This window comes from Serpula lacrymans (genome assembly GCF_000218685.1).
Source record: "Serpula lacrymans var. lacrymans S7.9 unplaced genomic scaffold SERLAscaffold_10, whole genome shotgun sequence".
Taxonomy (NCBI): Eukaryota; Fungi; Basidiomycota; class Agaricomycetes; order Boletales; family Serpulaceae; genus Serpula; species Serpula lacrymans.
The window spans coordinates 682,281-700,720 of NW_006763299.1; the positions used below are offsets into that span (position 1 = coordinate 682,281).

At 46.8% G+C, this 18,440-nt stretch overlaps 5 protein-coding genes across 5 annotated transcripts; 2 read left to right on the forward strand and 3 right to left on the reverse strand.

Moving 5' to 3' along the window:
- Positions 1-311: 311 nt before the first annotated feature.
- On the forward strand, positions 312-1,308 carry SERLADRAFT_472893 (uncharacterized protein; the record flags this gene model as incomplete). The annotated part of the gene is made up of 1 exon (XM_007320761.1): positions 312-1,308. One exon carries the CDS (start codon positions 979-981, stop codon positions 1,252-1,254), a length of 276 nt encoding a protein of 91 aa, XP_007320823.1.
- Positions 1,309-1,984: 676 nt separating this feature from the next.
- On the reverse strand, positions 1,985-2,882 carry SERLADRAFT_395244 (uncharacterized protein; the record flags this gene model as incomplete). The annotated part of the gene is made up of 1 exon (XM_007320762.1): positions 1,985-2,882. One exon carries the CDS (start codon positions 2,242-2,244, stop codon positions 1,993-1,995), a length of 252 nt encoding a protein of 83 aa, XP_007320824.1.
- Positions 2,883-3,581: 699 nt separating this feature from the next.
- Positions 3,582-6,087, forward strand: SERLADRAFT_416821 (uncharacterized protein; the record flags this gene model as incomplete). The annotated part of the gene is made up of 5 exons (XM_007320763.1): positions 3,582-4,133; positions 4,574-4,967; positions 5,031-5,045; positions 5,120-5,458; positions 5,582-6,087. 5 exons carry the CDS (start codon positions 4,121-4,123, stop codon positions 5,673-5,675), a joined length of 855 nt encoding a protein of 284 aa, XP_007320825.1.
- Positions 6,088-6,117: 30 nt separating this feature from the next.
- SERLADRAFT_440304 (uncharacterized protein) lies at positions 6,118-9,040 on the reverse strand (the record flags this gene model as incomplete). The annotated part of the gene is made up of 14 exons (XM_007320764.1): positions 6,118-6,165; positions 6,224-6,383; positions 6,462-6,894; positions 6,952-7,063; positions 7,122-7,232; positions 7,289-7,393; positions 7,444-7,597; positions 7,653-7,768; positions 7,828-7,938; positions 7,990-8,150; positions 8,210-8,429; positions 8,487-8,727; positions 8,787-8,912; positions 8,967-9,040. The coding sequence occupies 14 exons, from the start codon at positions 9,038-9,040 to the stop codon at positions 6,118-6,120; spliced, it is 2,172 nt and encodes a 723-aa protein (XP_007320826.1).
- A 281-nt stretch (positions 9,041-9,321) lies between these two features.
- Positions 9,322-18,221, reverse strand: TOR (phosphatidylinositol 3-kinase; the record flags this gene model as incomplete). The annotated part of the gene is made up of 33 exons (XM_007320765.1): positions 9,322-9,438; positions 9,495-9,600; positions 9,654-9,740; positions 9,795-9,899; positions 9,951-10,113; positions 10,171-10,524; positions 10,580-10,827; positions 10,881-11,018; positions 11,069-11,174; positions 11,230-11,367; positions 11,423-11,578; positions 11,628-11,828; positions 11,885-12,048; positions 12,105-12,294; positions 12,348-12,629; positions 12,685-12,862; positions 12,918-13,028; positions 13,079-13,824; positions 13,887-14,166; positions 14,221-14,324; positions 14,373-14,987; positions 15,042-15,263; positions 15,316-15,766; positions 15,819-16,056; positions 16,113-16,313; positions 16,363-16,435; positions 16,488-16,606; positions 16,664-16,863; positions 16,914-17,016; positions 17,072-17,273; positions 17,330-17,874; positions 17,920-18,052; positions 18,108-18,221. 33 exons carry the CDS (start codon positions 18,219-18,221, stop codon positions 9,423-9,425), a joined length of 7,089 nt encoding a protein of 2,362 aa, XP_007320827.1.
- Between the last annotated feature and the right edge of the window lie 219 nt (positions 18,222-18,440).

The following is an 18,440-nucleotide window of genomic DNA, read 5'->3' on the forward strand; positions in this document are numbered from 1 at the left end:
GCATCAGCTTCTTCCTTCTTAGCTTTACGCCATTGCTTACGGAGTTCTTTGAATTCTGGGGAAAATAAAGTGAATTAGCAAGCTAATAAACGGCTAGAAAAAAAAAGAATAGAGAGAAGAGGAACGCGATAATGAAAAAGAAGCTTGGGAGGTACGAAACAAGAGGGCGATGATTAAGGCATAGTTGAAGGAAATTAGCTCACCATTAGGACTTCTCTTGCCGCCATGCTTCTGCATGGTTACGTGTGCATTTAAGTGGTTGAGAGTACCATAGGCTTTTGTGCAGTCGGGCCAAGAGCACCGGTAAAGACGTTCAATTTCGTCGTAGCGCCTTCTAGGGCGCTTCTTGACGGCATTGCCAGGAAGAGATACGAAGGAATACTGCTTATTGTTTGAGCTAGAGCCAGAAGGGCCGCCACCTGGAAGGGGATTTGAGGACGTGGATGTGCCAGTGCCTGGTGGGGAGGGACCGTATGGATCATCCAGGATGGAGTAAGGCATAGACGGGATGCCCATACCAGGAGAGCCGGCACCACCCGAGAAAGTGGGATTGAGGGGAGAGATAGGATCGTCGAGAGGCAAGTGGCCAAAGGAATGGAGGTCTTCCTCCTCCTTCCAGAGAGGATGGCTGTCGCGGATGGAAGACGAGCTGAGACCTCTTTGGAGGGGAGTGTAGGAGGAGTAGGAACGGGGAGAGGGATAGTGGGGATGATGATGATAGCGAGCAGGGTGGAGGTCAGCTGACGGAGTAGAATAACCACCTGGAGTGCTGCCAAAGATGGCTGGCTCGGACATCCGGCGTTGGTCGAGAAGAGGATGTTGATTATGGGGGTATTTATCGGATCCACGCAGATAGCGATCTGTAACGTTTATTGTAGTAGAATAACGATCCATTTCGGGGGGCAAGGGAGAAGCCGAACCGGGGAAATGATCCTGGAAGTGTGGCGCGCTAAATGGCTGAGGAAATGAAGAGGATGGATGAGGGTCTGTCGGGGATGGAGAATCAGACACATAGCGTGCAGAAGAGACTGGGGCATCTCGGGAGGGAGTGGTGGCGGGAGAGGGCTGGGAGTGGGGAATAAGGGAGTAGTTTGCGAGACGGGAGGACTGGTCAGGGAAGGGATCGTCTGGGGTGGATGCATTGGAGTCGTAGACGGCGGTGTGCTGTTGACGGGGAGCATAGGTGTAATGAGAGCCCTGGAGTGGGCTGTATTGAGTATCCTTGTCCAGGGTGGTGGAGTGGGGGGCAGCTAAGTTGGAGAGGTCGTCGAAGAAGAGCGGATGGGGGATGCGTGGACGAGATATGGCAGGAGGAGGGGGAGGAGGAGGAGGAGGAGGAGGAGGAAGCAGTGAGTGCATGGAGGAGAGGTGGTCGGAAGGAGACGACGGTGGCAAGAGTCATTCGCTGGGGAGGAGTGTTCTTAACACTTTGCTCTGGTTGTCAGCACGCCGGCGTCGTAGCAGCGCTTCAGTCCGACCTCCCGTCCTTTTTCTTCTTCCTTGCTCGACATCTCAGATCTCCTCTGTGACCCTGTCACACCCTCTTTTCATTTAGACGCGCATCTGCAGATCCGAATAACGTCTTCCCGGTCCTCTGCTTCTTTTCTTCTATTTCGAATTCCCAGAGAACTCCCCAGTCACGTCACATTCTGCTCTTTTACATCATATTCCTATACAAATATATACATTTATTGCCAACTTATCAGATCCCATTCCGAGCAAATCGCAGTCTCTGCACTCACCTCCCGCTCCTCCTGTGCCCCCATCACCCGTCCGAACAGCCTCGTCCCACTTCCCTCCGTATCCACACAACCTTCATTCGCCCCGTCCTGCCCTCCTCCATCTCTTCGTCGCTTACGATCCCTTCGGGACCGTCATCAAGGGTCTCCCGCCCATATTCGCTCAAATCTCTGGGGCCCGGCCCATACACCAATATCTCCTTATCAGGTAATCCTCTCCCCTCCTTCTTTTTTTTTCACTGCTCGGCCGGTATCAGCACCGTACACGTTCGATCCATAACGTCATCTCTTTTCTTACATACGCCTGGCGCCAAGTCCACCAGCGCTCGTCCTCCCGACTTATCCTACTAGTACTCTCTGTACATCCCTCCACCCTCTTTTTGGTGCGTCTCTTGCTCATCACCTCGCGTGACCGACTCCTTATCGCGGCCGCAATTGGTTGATCCAGATTTTGTACACGTGCCACATCGTACCCTCTTTTCTCCACTAGATAGTAATACACCATGTCGCCTTTGCAATCTACCTCCTCAACCCTGTCTCCTTCTCCTTGCCTCGTCTGTCATGCCGTCGTGCGCTATTCAGACTGAACAGCGAATGAGTCTTGCATTCGTTTGATCGTCAAAACGGCGCGCGTTTCGTCCTGTAAAACACGTGTCTCCAGTGCCCGACTGCTCCCGGTTACCACGTCTACAATCCTCAAAACAATCTGCTGACACCTCCGCACACCCCGGACAAAAACAGACTCCTTGGTCACTCTGCTTCAACACCATTTGGGTTCCACCCCCCTCATCACGGCCCAACCCATCCGCACATGGCAACACCATCTCTTTTGCACTGCGCCATACACCCACACCACCCTACCACATCACAACCTCTATTTTGGTACTCCAAACACTCTTTGAGTTTGCCAAAGCATATATCGACCGCATTCTGCCCTAGCCAATCCCTTTGCCAGCCCACTTTTCCGTTGCCTGGGCCCCAAGGCACAGCCAGACGCTATCACTCATCCTCACACCACAATATGGACCAGTTGATCCCACCGCCATGGCGCCACAACACCTGACATTGACAGGCCTCCCGATGAAACTCTGATAATCGCAATCACAATCGTTCCTGATTTCTGTATAAATACTTCTTCGTCATCGTGATGGTCGTTCTCGAAAATGTAGTACATCTTGCGTTAGGGTAAGAACTGTAATGGAGGTGATAACAATGCTATTCCATCTTGAAAAGGTTTATAGATTCGAACAGCATGTGGATTCTGTTTACCATTGGATTCGCCAGTGGATCCATTGTGCACTACACACGTCCCAACAAACTGGTATCAGGTCCAGTGTGGAATGTTGGCAAGGAACGTGATATACAAACACGTCATGGTCAAGCTTTGATGTGAGAGGCAGGAGTCTGCAATCAGTTATGAGGCATATAGTCACGAGGACTCCCGCCAAAAGCGCGTCAGTGCCCCTGACAGCATTCCAACAATGCGAGGAGTATACACTCAGGAGGCCGCAAATACTATGAAGAGCACCCATGGGATCAGAAAAAACCAGGTGGCGAGTGTAGACGGGACGCACTCACATTCGCATGATCGAGCAACCAACGACCGTTCATGTGACCAGCGCATGCGTCTTGTGATCCGTCCATGCTGTTCGGAAATAACCACGACGCGACGACGGCACGATAGCTGTAAATACGATCGTGAATGCCGCTGCGACGGCCAATTCGTCCTTCACGTACTAGATGAAAGTTTAGATAGTGTTTGTAAAGACGTATACCCCCAAAAGGCAGCAGCGAAAAAGACGGTTGTCTGGAAGAGGAAGGGCAGGAGTCATGTCGGGTTGCGCATGTAAGGGTCCATCGGATCAAGTATGATTGTGAAGTCTGAAATGAAAAGGACCAGAAACGGATAATATGAGCTGGTAAGAAATCAGTACGTGATTATTGTTCAGCTATGCGACCCCTTTCCGGGACACGAAGCATAAATGCTGATAATGACCCCCTTTTTAGAGTGATTGCTGTCACAAAGGACTCATCAGAGGTTCATACCGCCACGAGGACTAAGGAACGGGGTGTAGATCGCGGGGATGAAAGACCTCCCCAATTCAATGCGCGATCGCTGTAAGATGTGCGTATAGAGCTTGCCGCGTACGCAGCACCTGCTGGCGTGCGTGATGATTGTAATATATGACGCCCCAAGGGAGTGCCTGCATAAAGGCGCTGGTGCCTTTGAGATTGACTTTTTTGCGACAAGACTACGGACCGCGTCTGCCAGTGCATAAAGGGAGTGGCGATAGCGAGCATGCTGCCTTGTTCAGGCTCGAGGGCAACGACGACCTGTTACTTGCAGGGTTGAGCCAGGAACGTGTCGTAAACCACTGATCATGACAGACGGTGGTAAGTTGTTCAAAAGGCGCCCGGTTGTAAAGAGAGGATGAAAGGGAGCGTCTACGAGCCAATGGCGGCAAAGAAGAAACGTCACAATGAATGTGACGTGAGTGATGCACTAGTGATCCTCACGTGGTTGACACGCGACGCCATAATGAGCCACCGCCATTCGAGAAAGCTCGATCGAGCAAGTATTTACACCGGTTCTGCTCATTTTTCGACTCCACTCTTGTCCTTCGACCACCACCATCTGTCAGAGATAACTCAGCAATGGTAAGAACAGATGTCCCGTCGTCGAGAGTGACAACGAGAAGCATGAAAGAACCCCTTATCAGACGCTCTACGCGTCTAAATGCAAACCAAGGTGAACAAACAGCTCACTGATCTCTTTGCTGTAACAGAATATAAGCCGCTAATGTAGAGATTAATTACTCATTTTAACGGCTTAGCCTCCAAGAGGAAAGCGCGCGCCACTGTCCCGCGACCCAATTATCGAAGACGTAGCAGTAATGAAGAAGGTTCACATAATCAACCATCTTCTTCAAAACGCAGCGCCAGATCTGGTATCAAGGAAGGCAAGACCAAGGAGGTCAAGAATGCGGGAAAGAACCGTCTATTCACTCTGCACACACGAAATTCTGAGTCCGCCAAGGGAAATAGTTCACGCGAGAGAGATCTCGTCAGAAAGGAAAGACAGCTTCAGCGCGAATCGGAGACACTCGAAAAACGACTGGCCCATGTTTCACTAAAGGAAAAAGAAGCGGTGGCTTTGATCGAGCAGTGTAAAGAACATACCGCCAAGTTCACGCTCAACCAGCTGGAGGAGCATTTTACTTGTCCACTGTACGTGATCACGTATTTCGACTTGTATGGCCTCATTTCAATGTGCATATATGCTTCTCCTAGGTGCTTTGAGATTATGTGCGTTATCCCTCTATCACATACGTTCTCAGCTCAGGTTTTTCCGAGAATGCTGATCATGACGTTGCCAATAGGGCATGTCCGTACTCCTTGAACCCGAGATTATGCGGTCATACCTTCTGTGCGATGTGTATCCTTAAATGGTTCTTCTCCCACCTTCATCGCTCTTGCGGCGCGTGGCATGACTCTGTAGACTGTCCCATGTGCCGATGTACACTTTACCCCACTCCGGATGACGTTCCTCGTCCAGAATATACATTCCCCTTCACCCCAAACAGAACAGTAGACTGCGTCATCAAAAACATGCTCACTAATCTAGGAAGAGACGTAGAAGCCAAGCAAAATTTCGCAATCTGGGCGACAGATTGGAAATCAGGCGGCAACGCAAGAAAAGACTGGGAAAGAAAAGACAGGCAAGGATTTTCGATATTTTATTTGGCCACTAAAGCGTGACTAATATATTTTTGGTATGTTGTGGACGTTTGATCTATATTCTTCGTCTGTACGGTCGTATTAAATCTGCATTACACAACCAGAGATGGAAGAGATTTGATGAACCGTCTCACCGATCGTTGGATGGATATGAAATCCCACGAGTTCATTGCCATAAAGGTGGAACTTGAGGTTTGAGACTCCTTATCGCTTCCATGCTGCCAGCCTCATCACTCGGCTACGCTAATGCTCAATCGTACCGGATAATGAAAAGCCAGGAATGCTGTATTCATGTGGCGCGTCCCGAGCACGATCCGGACTAGTTCTTGTCACCGCAAGATCTTCGAATCTCCTCGCGTCGTTGCACTTCTATTATTCTTGTTTTGATCCTGTGTTCCATACGTCCAGTGACACCTTGAGAACCACTGGAACATTCTACCCTTCCATGTCTTTTCAACCTTCGGCTCCGCGCTGATGCATGATAATCGTTCTAGTAAATGGACCTGTATTTGGACTTGTCTCACGCTGCTCTATGCTCTGTAACCTTATGCTCTCTGATTTCATTGTGATATCAATGTAGGCATTGTAAACTAAACAACCATACTGTAACAATGTTAACGATAACACATGCAATTTTCGTTTATAGATAAAAACACCGCTCCTTAAGACCTCGCATGCCTAAGATGTCCTAACGAGTAACACAATTATCACATGTGACATGTCCAGGAGAGATCAATTAATCATACCCAGTCAGCAGGGGTCAGCCAGAGATCGGCCACCGAGTCCATTTTCCCGAGAACGGCAGCGCCTTTCCAGGCGAGAACCCTCGGATCCACGTCCTTCGGAGGAGGGATAATTTGAACCTTTTCCATGTTAAGTACCAGAGGAGTTGCGATAGCTTGCAACCTGAAGTGAGCACGAAGCAATGTACCACAAAGAAGGTCAGGAAAAGTAGGGAACATTCCTGACAGGATGGATCATTACCTGCTCTCCAAGGCATGTGCCATCCCTGGAATAAGACCTGTCCCACCAATAACCAAGACAGCTTGAAGGTACTTGCGTATTTTGTCATCCCCACCCGCTGCTCTGGCGCTGTTGAATATAGCTACATCGAGTGGCAGCTTGCTTGCCTCGAAACATACGTCAATTCCAAGTCCCCTAATTTGGCTCGTACCTGTATTTGATGCAGGTAGCGGAGCGAGTTGTGAAGATGCCGGCTGTGGTGGTACAGCACCGGAAGCAGATTTTTCACCCTCAATATCAACCACTTCCATCGGCATGTCAGGCGCATTTTCTGAGTTAGGCTCGATAGCGGAAGATGCAGTTGATGGCGGAACAGGTGGGGTGACATCGGTACTCGACGAAAGTTGAACATCTTGTTGTTCTTGCTTCGCGACAGCATCTCCAAATGTAATATCTTAGAGGTAGATTCATAAACAAAGAAATAAATTTTAATAAAAGAAAAGCTTCAAACCTCCTTGAGATGGAACTGGCACCGGTACAGAAAGCACTGATGCTGATTCGGGTGGGACAACCGGTGCCGGTGCCGGCATGAGGTGCTGCGTCGATATGATCATAGCTTGTGTCTACGCACCGCATGTCAATGCAGGAAAGGCAAAAGAAAAAACAGACAAAGGCACTTACAACTTGGTCTCCAGCATGATCTATAATCTCCTCCGAAATATCGGGGTGAGAGTGAGGGCGCAAGCCGATGCGCTTTCTGTCAAACTCGATAACACGAGGTTCAAAGATACACTGCATTAATGCATTAGCATAGGAAAGCCGAACAAAAACTTGCTAAAGTTTCTCACCATAGGAGCTAAAATGATTTCATCATAAGCGCGAAGTCCATATTTTTCCGTGGGCTTTCCTGGTTGTCTAACAACAAAGTCGTATAAATTGAGGGCGACATCTCCCTAGAAGAAAATATTATCAAGTTGAGATATACTGATGTGTCATATCCTACCTCCGCTAGGGTACATAGCCTTGCCTTCAGGTCTTCCATGACGTTCCAGTCATACCATCGCGACAAGTTAATATCTCGGTATGGGAAGCTGATCCGCTCTAGTAGCACATATAAGAACTCGGTTATGTCATCTCCACCCATGTTCAGGGACATTCTTTGTCATTTTTCAAGTTAACATTATCCTGGAACAAGAAGGTTACGATGCTCACTTAGTGTCAGAAATTACAAGGCCTTCATCGACGCATGCTACACTGGTAGCAACTGCACCGATATCCACAACACACGCATTTGAAATTCCAGCTCCGTAAGTCGCTGCGAGCGATTGCTGTAAAATAGCATGAGCTGCAAAATAGAGGCAAGCCCGTGGAAAGTGAAGTGTCTAACCTGCTGTACACAAATCTGCTTGAAGCCCATTGCTACCAGGATGATGTTAACAAAATCGCGAACATAAGATCTCTCGTAAAAGTCCGGAATAACTAGAACAACGGAATAATTCTATTCGAGACCAGAATAAGCGAGATTTAAGACGGTAAGTGTATGCCCAACCTTGTAATCTTGTCTCTCAATGCTGAATTTGTCTTGAAGGATACATCGAAGAATTTCTTCTATATCATCAAGAATCATTTGAACTGATGGGTAATCGCGTGTATTAAAATGTGTTCCATGAATGGGCCAACGGACAGCATAATTGAGGCGCTGAGGGTCTGCTAAGCGAAGAACCTAATAGCCAAATAATCCCTTTAAGTGTTTGACAACGTGAAATTACAAGATGTACTCGCCCTCTCACCAACAAGTGCTTCATTAGACTCTAGGGGTGTTTGTATCCACTCAACACGAAAAGGGTCGTTTATTTCAGCAATTATCTCTGGCTTAAATTGTTCATTGAATGTCGATGCAATGCTTGCAGCATTTGGGGTGACGCGGAGCTTATAAAAGCGCATTCGGTCACGGAGGGACACGGTGATAGTACCAATCTTATCGTCGAACTATTCGAACAACAATGTATAGATAAGGGGTCAACTGCGCATGAGTGGAGAACTTACAGGATCATCGGATGAAACGTTGACAGCGTATTCATCGCCGTTCTGAGATTGAGTGGAATTCTGCAAGTTAGAACGTCCTTTCCTAGGTCTCAAAATACCTTCCACAAAGCTTGGAGTGGGGGTAGGTGGTTGATGTTTTCGCGCAATAACATTCGGCACAGATATCGGATTCACGTCTGAGGCCTTGCCTACACGCAGCCACCTAGACCCAGGATGAATGACAATCACTTGAGAGCCACGCCTGTTCTGAGATTTTAGCGTTCATCACAAAACCATGAATGGACGGTGGTAGGTACTAACCTCTGTTCTGGAGGATGAGAAACCGACTCCTCGGCTGACGGTTTACCCTTCCGAGCAGCATTTCTGTGCCACAATGTTTGAGAGTCTGTCTTCAGATAGGAGGTGCCCATGTGTTTTGGATTGGGCCTGTATGCGTGGATTAAGCTGTATATCAACACCGATGTGCATCACTGAACTTACGCCAAAGGTACATGAAAAAACGTGTAGCGCATGCCAGTATCATCGCGCTTAGCATTGGGTATGCCTCTAGGCATGTCGTTGTAGCAGGAAGTCTGTGGGCGTTGGTAGTTGGCAGTATTGGCGGTTGGCTATCTCAATATAAGGTGTGCACTGCGATGATTGCACTGGCAAGTATAGACGCCCTAAGCCTCGAAACTTTGGCTAGTCTTTCAAATGATTAATTTCCTATTCGGGATTTTTTTCAGGCCGCTGCTCACACATACGCGTATTTGGACACTGCTTCACGTCACAGCCGGTATCTTTATGTAGTCTCTTTAAGCAAACCTATCGACGGAAGATAATCGCACCATATAGCTTTTATGGGTCACGGAAAGCATTAAGTTAACGGATCTTCGAAAACTAAACTAAAGTACAGAGTATGAGTGCTGATGTGATAAGTATGCGGGGCCCAAAATGCTACCAGAATGCACACCTAAGCGATCGTCAGTACGTTAGTATATAGAGGCAAGTAAGATTGTAGCCACATACCATCCTGAAAAGCATTGACAGAGATTCTCTAGAGAAGTGGCCTGTAAAATAAGTTTATCTACTTGCGCAGGCACAGACAAAACAACGTCGGGATTGAAATCTCGGCCTAATAATTCAACATTTAGACGAAAAATTACTTAGTGTGTATGTCAAACCTACCAGTGAGTTTATGCTGAACGCGGTTATAGACCAGTAGAGCTCTTTCATTCCTGACTTCTTGCCTTACCCCAGGCTCCCCAACAGCCTCTAGATGAATGGGGTATTCAGCGAGAACTGCCAGTCATGTGACTCTACACGTACCATTAAAGATATCATTTTCATCTGCCCTCAATTTCCGAGTCGGCCCTTGAGGATAAGCAGCTACTCGCGCCAGCTCAACAGCACGCTCAGGATCGGGGTCAGTATCTGCATAAAATAGATCAGTCGCATGCTACAGAACCTTTGAGAATTCCGCACCTTCAGGGCGTCGAGCATCCACATCAGCTTGCATAAGCCTCCAGTTAATAAGCGGATCATATACAAAAGCTTCTAGCACGGCCATGAGAGACTCCTTGTTCGCGCGCAACACTTGCATAGTAATTTCACATGTATGCCTGAAGCTGCCTTCAATTCCACTTATCTATGATCATCCTGGTTTAGTAACTTCGTGGGCGTACTGGGAAAAAAGGGTCTTCACCTCCATTGCATGAGTCAGCATACGAGTCAAGCGGAAAGGAATCTTCTCCGGGAACTTCTCGCGATGCATGGCAACCTCGAAGCAGTCACCAAAATCAATGTGAACTACTTTTCCTGTACTGCGCTCAAGAAGTAGATTGGAAGGGTGCCGATCGCCGAGGCCTAGGATATGTCCAACCATGCTGTTCATTGCAAGAGATCTCGTGTAGGTCGCACGACGCTCAAGCCAATGCTCTGAATTTACGCTTTTCAACCAAAGGACGCGGTACAAATCTTGACCCGTCGTATTCTCAAGAGCATATTCGAAGACTTCTACTTTTTGAAGGAGAGTGAGATTTTCGTAGTCAGGTGCCATCTGTAAAAGAATGTATGAATATCGTGATGGCTGCTGGGAAACTTGAAGAACAGACCTGCAGCATTAAGCGATACTCGATGTTCAATAAAACTTTACGAGAATCACGGTAGTCTCTAACAAGAACGTGGAGGGTGTCACTGTCTTGCACCCATCCTATTAGACCGGCGTTCGGAGCTAGGGGTATGACCGAAAAACGTTGAATATGTAACCGCCTCTTGAAGCTGTTGGTATCCACAGATAAGAGAGTATTGACAAGACTGAACAATTGCATAACCCGCTCATCCTGACGGAGGTCCTCGTGGCCTGATATAGAAACTATGTTAACTTATATATGATTACTTCAATTATCGTTTCACCTTTTAAGAGATATTGATAATCCCTTCCATCGCTACCCTTCAACGAAATTCGTCTAGGCCGTTGTTTAGAGGCAATGACTGTAAGCTTTGTGGCAAAGCTAGCTATCCTGATGATGGGTCTCCCGGATTGGTATGTACCTAAATCGAAGCCTTAGAATCAGCGCGTCTGTAAGCTAGGCAAAACTTACCCGGCATCGCCAACTCGAGATTACGTGCCTTCAGCAGTTGTGGCGAAACGTACTGCAAGTCGAGTGTGGTCAACTGGGGTAATTGCTTCTCAACTTTCCTGAAGACCTATGACATAGAGTCTGTGAGCTTTATCAACAAAGAAGTTTGCCATGCATATTACCCCATAATATATATCCCATGCTTTGTTTAATTCCGCTCTCTCACCATATGCTCGGTAGCGTCGACACGCTTCACGAGCTTCATGTAGATCTCTACCAAATACTTGGGCAAAAGAGGTCTCGCGAGCAGTGGTAGGGCCCTGAAATGATATAAATCAATGTGCTCCGCGTTCCTTTCCAGTTCTCTGTACTTACTGCCTCCAGCATTTCATGCAGTGGCTCCAGTGCTGCAATCATTCCCTCTGGGTTTTTCGCAGAAAAGTATAGGCGAGAAGCCTCTTCGAGTCCCTCATGCCATAACTCGTGCCACAAAATGGCAACACGAATAAGCTCATGGCTAACAACGAGTGCCTTCGAAAAAATCAGCTCGTGTAATAGGCAAAAGCCAGCGTAGCCTCACCTGTTCAACTATGGCTGGACTATGTTCTCGCATCCTATCCATAATTCCTAGGGCAGCGTTTTTACGAGATGCACTCGATGATTTCGATGCCACAGTAAGAGGATAAATTAGAGCTTGTGGATGGTGTTTACCAACTTCAGTCAATAGATTGTTGATATTTCGGCGTACATTCGCGCTTGGTGTTTGAATTCTAGCAATTATCTGAAGGGTGACTGAGAAGGGGCGTTTTCTTGGAGAAAAAAAACTATAGAATATACCTGAGGAATAACTTCTAGCCACGTGTCCACTTCAACTGTCGAAAATCCGCTTGCCATAGCTTGACTGACATCGTCATGAGCACCAAATTTGAACCAAAGTGTCAAAAGACGAAGCGTATCCTGCAGAGCGTTCTCGTTTCGAAGCGCAATAGAACGGAAGAAACCTGATGAATGAAAGGTCAAAAGCCAGTTCAACAGAAGGTAATCGTCGAAGACGAACCTTGAACAGCCTGGACAATATGTGCAGCTAGTCCAGTACCTGGTACATCTACTGTGGTACTTTCTTTCTGATTTTCTAGATGGCCAATAACTTCGAAATTTGCAAGTGCCCATGTGTGCCAAGCTTTATACCAAGTAGCATCGTAATGTGTCGCTAAAAGGTATGAATGTAAGATATCTTTTACATTTCTCTGCGAAAAATAAATGAATGAAGTTCTCAGGTGGATTACGTGCAGATACTTACAGCACCCCAATCATCCTTGAGCTCAACTTGCCATTGGCCTTGTTTGAAGTAGCACCGTGCTAGTAGCCTAGAGAGCTCATCAAGCTTGTGTTTGCCGACACCAGCTCGCTGTGAGTGTTCTTTGGTTTCGGCTTGCAAGTCCTTACAAAGACTCGCAGAAAACTGACGAAGAAATTTGAGACTTTCTTCTTTCGCGCCCGAAGCCCACATATACTTCAGCTGCGCATAAACCACATTTGGAGGTGCTTTCATATGATGTTGGTCGTCGCGGAGGTGTTGCAGCTAATATTATGTCCATGAATATCAATGCCCAAGTAGCTCTGTTATCTACACATACCCTCTCTGGAGACAACAAAGAGTTGATAGTTTTCTCAGCAAGCACCATCCGATCTGATTTTCGACACAGATTGGCAAACTTGATCCACATGACAGGATCATCCTCAGGATTTAATACCAAAGCTCGAACTTGAAGGATTCGCTGCCAGGTTTCTACGTCAGGTTGACAACCTTGAAGTCTGTACATGTGTGAGCTGGCGTAACTAAGAATTGTGCTTTTATGAATATCCTCACCTTTTCATCCAAGTTTTTCGCATAGATTGCTGCCTTTCAGGTTGATCCGCATACTGCTTAAAAGCAATAATTTCCTCAAGCTCTGAGAGCATTTGAGCCCGAACCATCGTGCTTCAAGGACATGAGTGTACTAGCGTGATAGGGGAGGCGTTGAAACTCACTTATAAGACCTACCATAACCTTCTCCGACAAGTGACGTTAGCTCAGGTTCCAAAAGGTCTCGGGCCTTGGCTATTTGAGTCAAGGCTTTCGGAAATTGGTTTTGATGGACAGAGAGAATTGCTTTGTAGAAAGCACGATCTGGAGAGTCAACTCTCATTGTGGTAATATAATCGTCCATAGAGTCCCACTCAAGTAATGACCAAGCAGCTGCAGCTGCCATAGGTGCGATTTCTCTCCGATCTTCGTGGTTTGCATTGGACCAGTTTTCTTCTACTTGAGCAGCGAGCTGATCCCAATCCCCCATAGCATGCAAGCATTTCATACGGCCTATCTGAACGTCAGGAGCGTCAGGATCCTCTTCAGCCTTCTTTTCGTATGCAGCTAGAGCTTCTTGCCATCTTCCGAGCCTTTCGTACCATTCCTCGTGCTTGCTGACGTCATATTGTTCTCGAGCAATAATGAGCGTTCCCCAGGCAGCGTCGTGTTGTTGAAGCTTGGTGTTAATACCGATTAACGCTTCGATAATGTTTGGAGAGGTTTCAGTGAAGAACTCTAGTTCTTTGTAGTGAAGAGCTTTGGCATAGGCGTGAAATTTCATTGCATATTCGCCAAGAGTGCGGTGTTCAATAGGGAGGGGCTTTTCCTCGTGTTCCATAAATTCGGCAAGATTAAGAAGTCGATGGATGAGATCAGATGGTGCACTGGTTGATGTGATGGCACATTCGATGGATCGAACGAGGTCTTCCTAAGAGTGCATCGATGTTAGTGGGATCAAGGTACTAGAGTGAATGTGGACAGAAACCATACTTGATATTGATCATATAACTCGGTCCAACAAGAGATAAATGCCGCGTTGAATAATTCTTTAGCGATGGGTGTGTGGATATCAACAAGACTCATACAAGCTCGCAGAGCATGAGAAGGAGATTCTTTCATGAACTCAACAGAAAGCCGATGCATCCATTCGTTCCAATCCTCTCTAGTAGTTACCTGTGATACGTCCCAAGCTTGCTTGAGATGTTGTTGATTCACTGTCATTTTTGCAGCTTCAGCAGGAGCAGAGAATTCTGGAGTTTTCGAACTCTCACTGGGAACCACAATCAGTTACCAGGGAGCTGTTATGCACAAAAAAGAAACTTACAGTAAGTCAAGGATACCAGACTCTTGAGGAAGCCGTTCGCCGTTGAGTAACTTTGATATCATATTCTCATACCGGGGGTGCGAGATCCTATTCCGAAGTAGACACTGCTCTAGGGTGAACATCTGTATCACGATCAGGGCGAATTCGCTTACTTTATTGATCGTAGGAACAAATATGGCGAAGTCTGAACCCAATTGAATCACCAGGGCACATAGCGTATCCATGGCCGCTTGTCGAAGTTCATTATTGGGACTTTCCAAGACACGGACAAGGGGGTGAACGATGCGTGAAGCATGGTCAGAGAAATTAACTCGCTGTGACAAGTGCGCTACAGTTTGAATGGCTTTTTTGCGAAGAGCAGTTGTACCATCAAGCCTTTCTGCACACTTGACGATGATGGGAATGACTAGATGAAGATATTCTTCGATATTTGATCCAAAAGTAAGAAAAGAGTCAAATATTTTGATTTGTGTGGCCATTCGTTTTTCATTCAATTCCCCGTCGAATGCTTTGAGTAGATGTGGAAGGATCGTGGGCAAGAATGGCTTGAATTCGGCATCAAGTGCCTTCCCTAACGCTTCGATAAGAGAGACGATGGGTAGCTGAAGAGAAGTATTCTCCCAGAGCTCTGTTACAAGTCCAAATACTTCAGGCATATAATTGCGGATATGCTGTTTGATAATGCCAACAAGAATTGCTAATTGCTGCAGGTGAAATTCTTGAAGCCGTGCAGAGGTTCGTGCAACTGCAGCAAACGCAGGTATGATCTTCATTAATTGATTTCGTAAGGCCTTTTTCTGCTAGATGAAGAATGTCTTTACCTGTGGCAAGAAAGTGACACACTTGAGCCCTTGAGTTTTGAATATTGACATGATAGCTTCAATCACGGTATGATGGTGAGTGCTCAAGGACTGATCTTTCAAAATATTCAATAGCGAGGTGATGACCACTGTTTGGTAATAGTCATCAGATCCAGCCAAGGGTCCAGCTGCAGTGACTGCCGGTAGAGGCGTCTCACTGGCAGCATCCTCCTCGGGTCTTGTCTATTGTAAGCGTTGTGTAAACCAAAGGTAAGAACAACACGAACGCCCACACACATACCTTACGACGATAAGGATCCAAGGCACCAAGTATGCCCAACACTTTAACCACCTCTCTCTTTACAGATTGAGTCGACTCTGTTCTCAGTATCCGGCCCAAAATGGGAAGTAACTGAGGGTAATCCACGAGAGGCGTAATTACATATCCTGTGCTAGAACAGAGTTGTCCCAATGTGTGCAGCGCTGCGTCTCGCTTCACGAGCGAAGGGTCTGACAGTCTTGATATTATCACCTGCATGAGGTCCGGAACATGAGGCATAACATCTTCGGCGCCAACGCATGAGAGTTCTCCTAGGCACATGAGAACATGTGCTGCCACGGTTGGGTTTGGGTCGTTTGCCTTCTGTAGTAACACACGTAGCATTGGCAAAGCGTATGGCTTGATGAGACGTTGTGTAACGCTGACTAGAAGTGTCAGTAGTCTAGTGGACTCTTCGCGATTGCGCCTACGACAAGTAGGTCAGATATACATCTGTACGAATGAAAAATACAACATACATGACTGTAGAATATTCTAGTTCTGTTAAGAGTTGGATTAAAGCCTTGCGGAGGGAAGGCATGACGTAGGCAGGATTGTGCTTAGCGAGGCGCCCAATTAGTCCAACTGCTGTCACTCGGTTTTCAAAGACTTCGTCATTCAAGGCAATAAACAACGACCGCACGTTTTCGGCCTGGGCAAGATGTTTGTCGAATCGTTCATGAAGTGACGAAAGGACAGTTTGACGGATGGTGGGATCTTTATAAAACCTGATTAAATATCGTATTGCAGCATACAATAAGAATGGTGCAAACCTGGATCAGCTATACCAACAGTAAGGAGCTTATCAAGTACGTCACTGATGATTTCTATGGCATGACTGCTTGCTTGGTAACAGATAGGATCTCGAACAAAGAGGCGACAACAAGTCAATGCTGCAGCGCGCCTTACTTCTGCGTTATCATCCTCCAAGTAAGGGAGAGCACAACTGCGCACGAATTCGTTTAATACATGACCTTGATGGCAAATGAGTGTCGCGACATATGATGATATAAATATACATACTGCTAAAGTCAAAAGTACCAAGAGTGGACAACGCGAGCGTGATCAACTCAGAGCTTTTCCCGCCCCCCGGAGTCTATCGCATATCCTTAGTTGGAACTCTTCTCTACAATAAAACCTGTTCATACCTGAGAGTTATTCGCATCACGTGTGGTAGCGGAGGCATCGCTTCGAACACGAGGTGGCGCTCCTATAGACTTGTAGGCCTGCCCACTTAATATAATGGATAAGAGATCGAGAAGGCGATCTAATTGAGGCAAGAGATGATATAACAAGAGTATCAACCTAACGAATATGAACGCACCTTGTATTGTTTTAAGCAGAGGAGGAATATGACGCGCCATGGCCATGAGTGCCTGCCTCAGCGGCTCGCTGAGGCCACAGTCGAACATCAGATCAAGTTGGTCGTGTAAAAGCTTGGTAAGGTTGGTTCCAACAGCCGAAGCAAGCATGCCAAGGCATTGGAATATTGGCTCTTCCGAAGGGGCATTTTTCTTGTTATGACTATAACTTACTATGAGTTGATGGATACGTGAGGCGATATATAGATTTACCTTCGGGCTTGCAATCCCAACTTGATCTGGCCCATAATGGGTTCCAGGAAGCGTTTCATTTCACTGGTTACAGCAGCAGCAGTGTGACCAATGGCAATGAAAGCTGTTGAAAGCATTATTAATTCGAGATCAAAACCTTATGCAAACATAGCACGCACCAAAGGATCTCTCGTTGGGTTTCTCAAGCTGGGTTAAGAGATGACCCATTGCCTTATGCAGAAAATGATCTGAAAATGTCTGTGTATCGTATGCAGCTAGCGTAGGTATGAGGGTGATCACCATCTTGCGGACTAGACCATCTCGGTGAGATTTAAAACGCAAAATCTGCTCTGCCGTGTCCAAAAACGTTTCTCGCATGAACTGAAGATGCAGCTGTAAATATTCTGATTATTATTTGCAAACTTGCAAATGCTTACCGTGCCTCCGTGCAGAAGCAGCTCACGATATGTCAACAGTGACCCGTGAATGATTTCTGGTTGTGTCGCCTTGAGTCCTAGTTGTGCATCTTGAAGAATCTTGAATAAATAAGGGCTGCGCGCCTGCCGTTCTCTATGCGATACGATATCCAAACATGCAGCTAAGAGCTCCGCAGCTCCTTCTCTTACTATCATGCGAGGGTCCCTGAGCGGCACAAGGATCTTCTCAAAAACTAAGCTGATATGGGAATGAAAATATCCCGGACTGTTCCGCGCCAGCTCCTTCAAAATTAACACGCCAGCATACCTAGGAGACTCTTGTTTGTCTCCTTGTAGTAGTTCGATAGCTGCTGGAACTTCATAATCCATAAACCGTTCCCCGAAAGCTGCACCACCTATCTCCGCGATTTGACCAAGGGTTTTAGATGCGGCCAGCATGATATTGACGTCGTGATTCGGAAGCAACGACTTGACATAGTTGTAAAAGCGAAACAGATTACGCTTGGATTCGATTGTATCCTCGCCGTCAATGTCGAGCAGATGGTCTACTCGGTGTCAGCATATGGTATAGACTGTACAAGGTAACTGACCAATAGCCAGGAGGCCACCCAATCTTTCGACATTGTTCTGACTATGCATCAGGTCAAACAACCGCCTGTTGATATGGTCATCCCATAGCTTGGCCGCAGCATCGGAGGGCATTTCTGCGACAGTAGTGGAAACCTAGATAACTAATGTCAAGAACACCATCACCGCCATTCGGAGGCAACAGACGAACATAACGCCGGAGGTCTATTGCTGCTTGTAAACGGGCATCGTGATTCTTGCTTTTCAAAGCCTGGAATATTTGGGTCAGTATGTCACTTTGAGTTGACTGCGTTGTGGACGCCATGGTCCCAACAGATTCTTTGACGTTTGACACTTGACCACCAGAGTGCTGTCTGCGCTTAATTCAAGGTAGGTGCGAGTAGCACCGAGCTTGTTTACATGTGTTGAATCCAGAGGGTACAAGCGCCCTACAGTATTGATATCAGGTCTGACCTTACAACAAAATATTCCTTAGAAGAGAAAACAAGAACTAAATACAGTACTGAAGTGAATTCAGAAATTC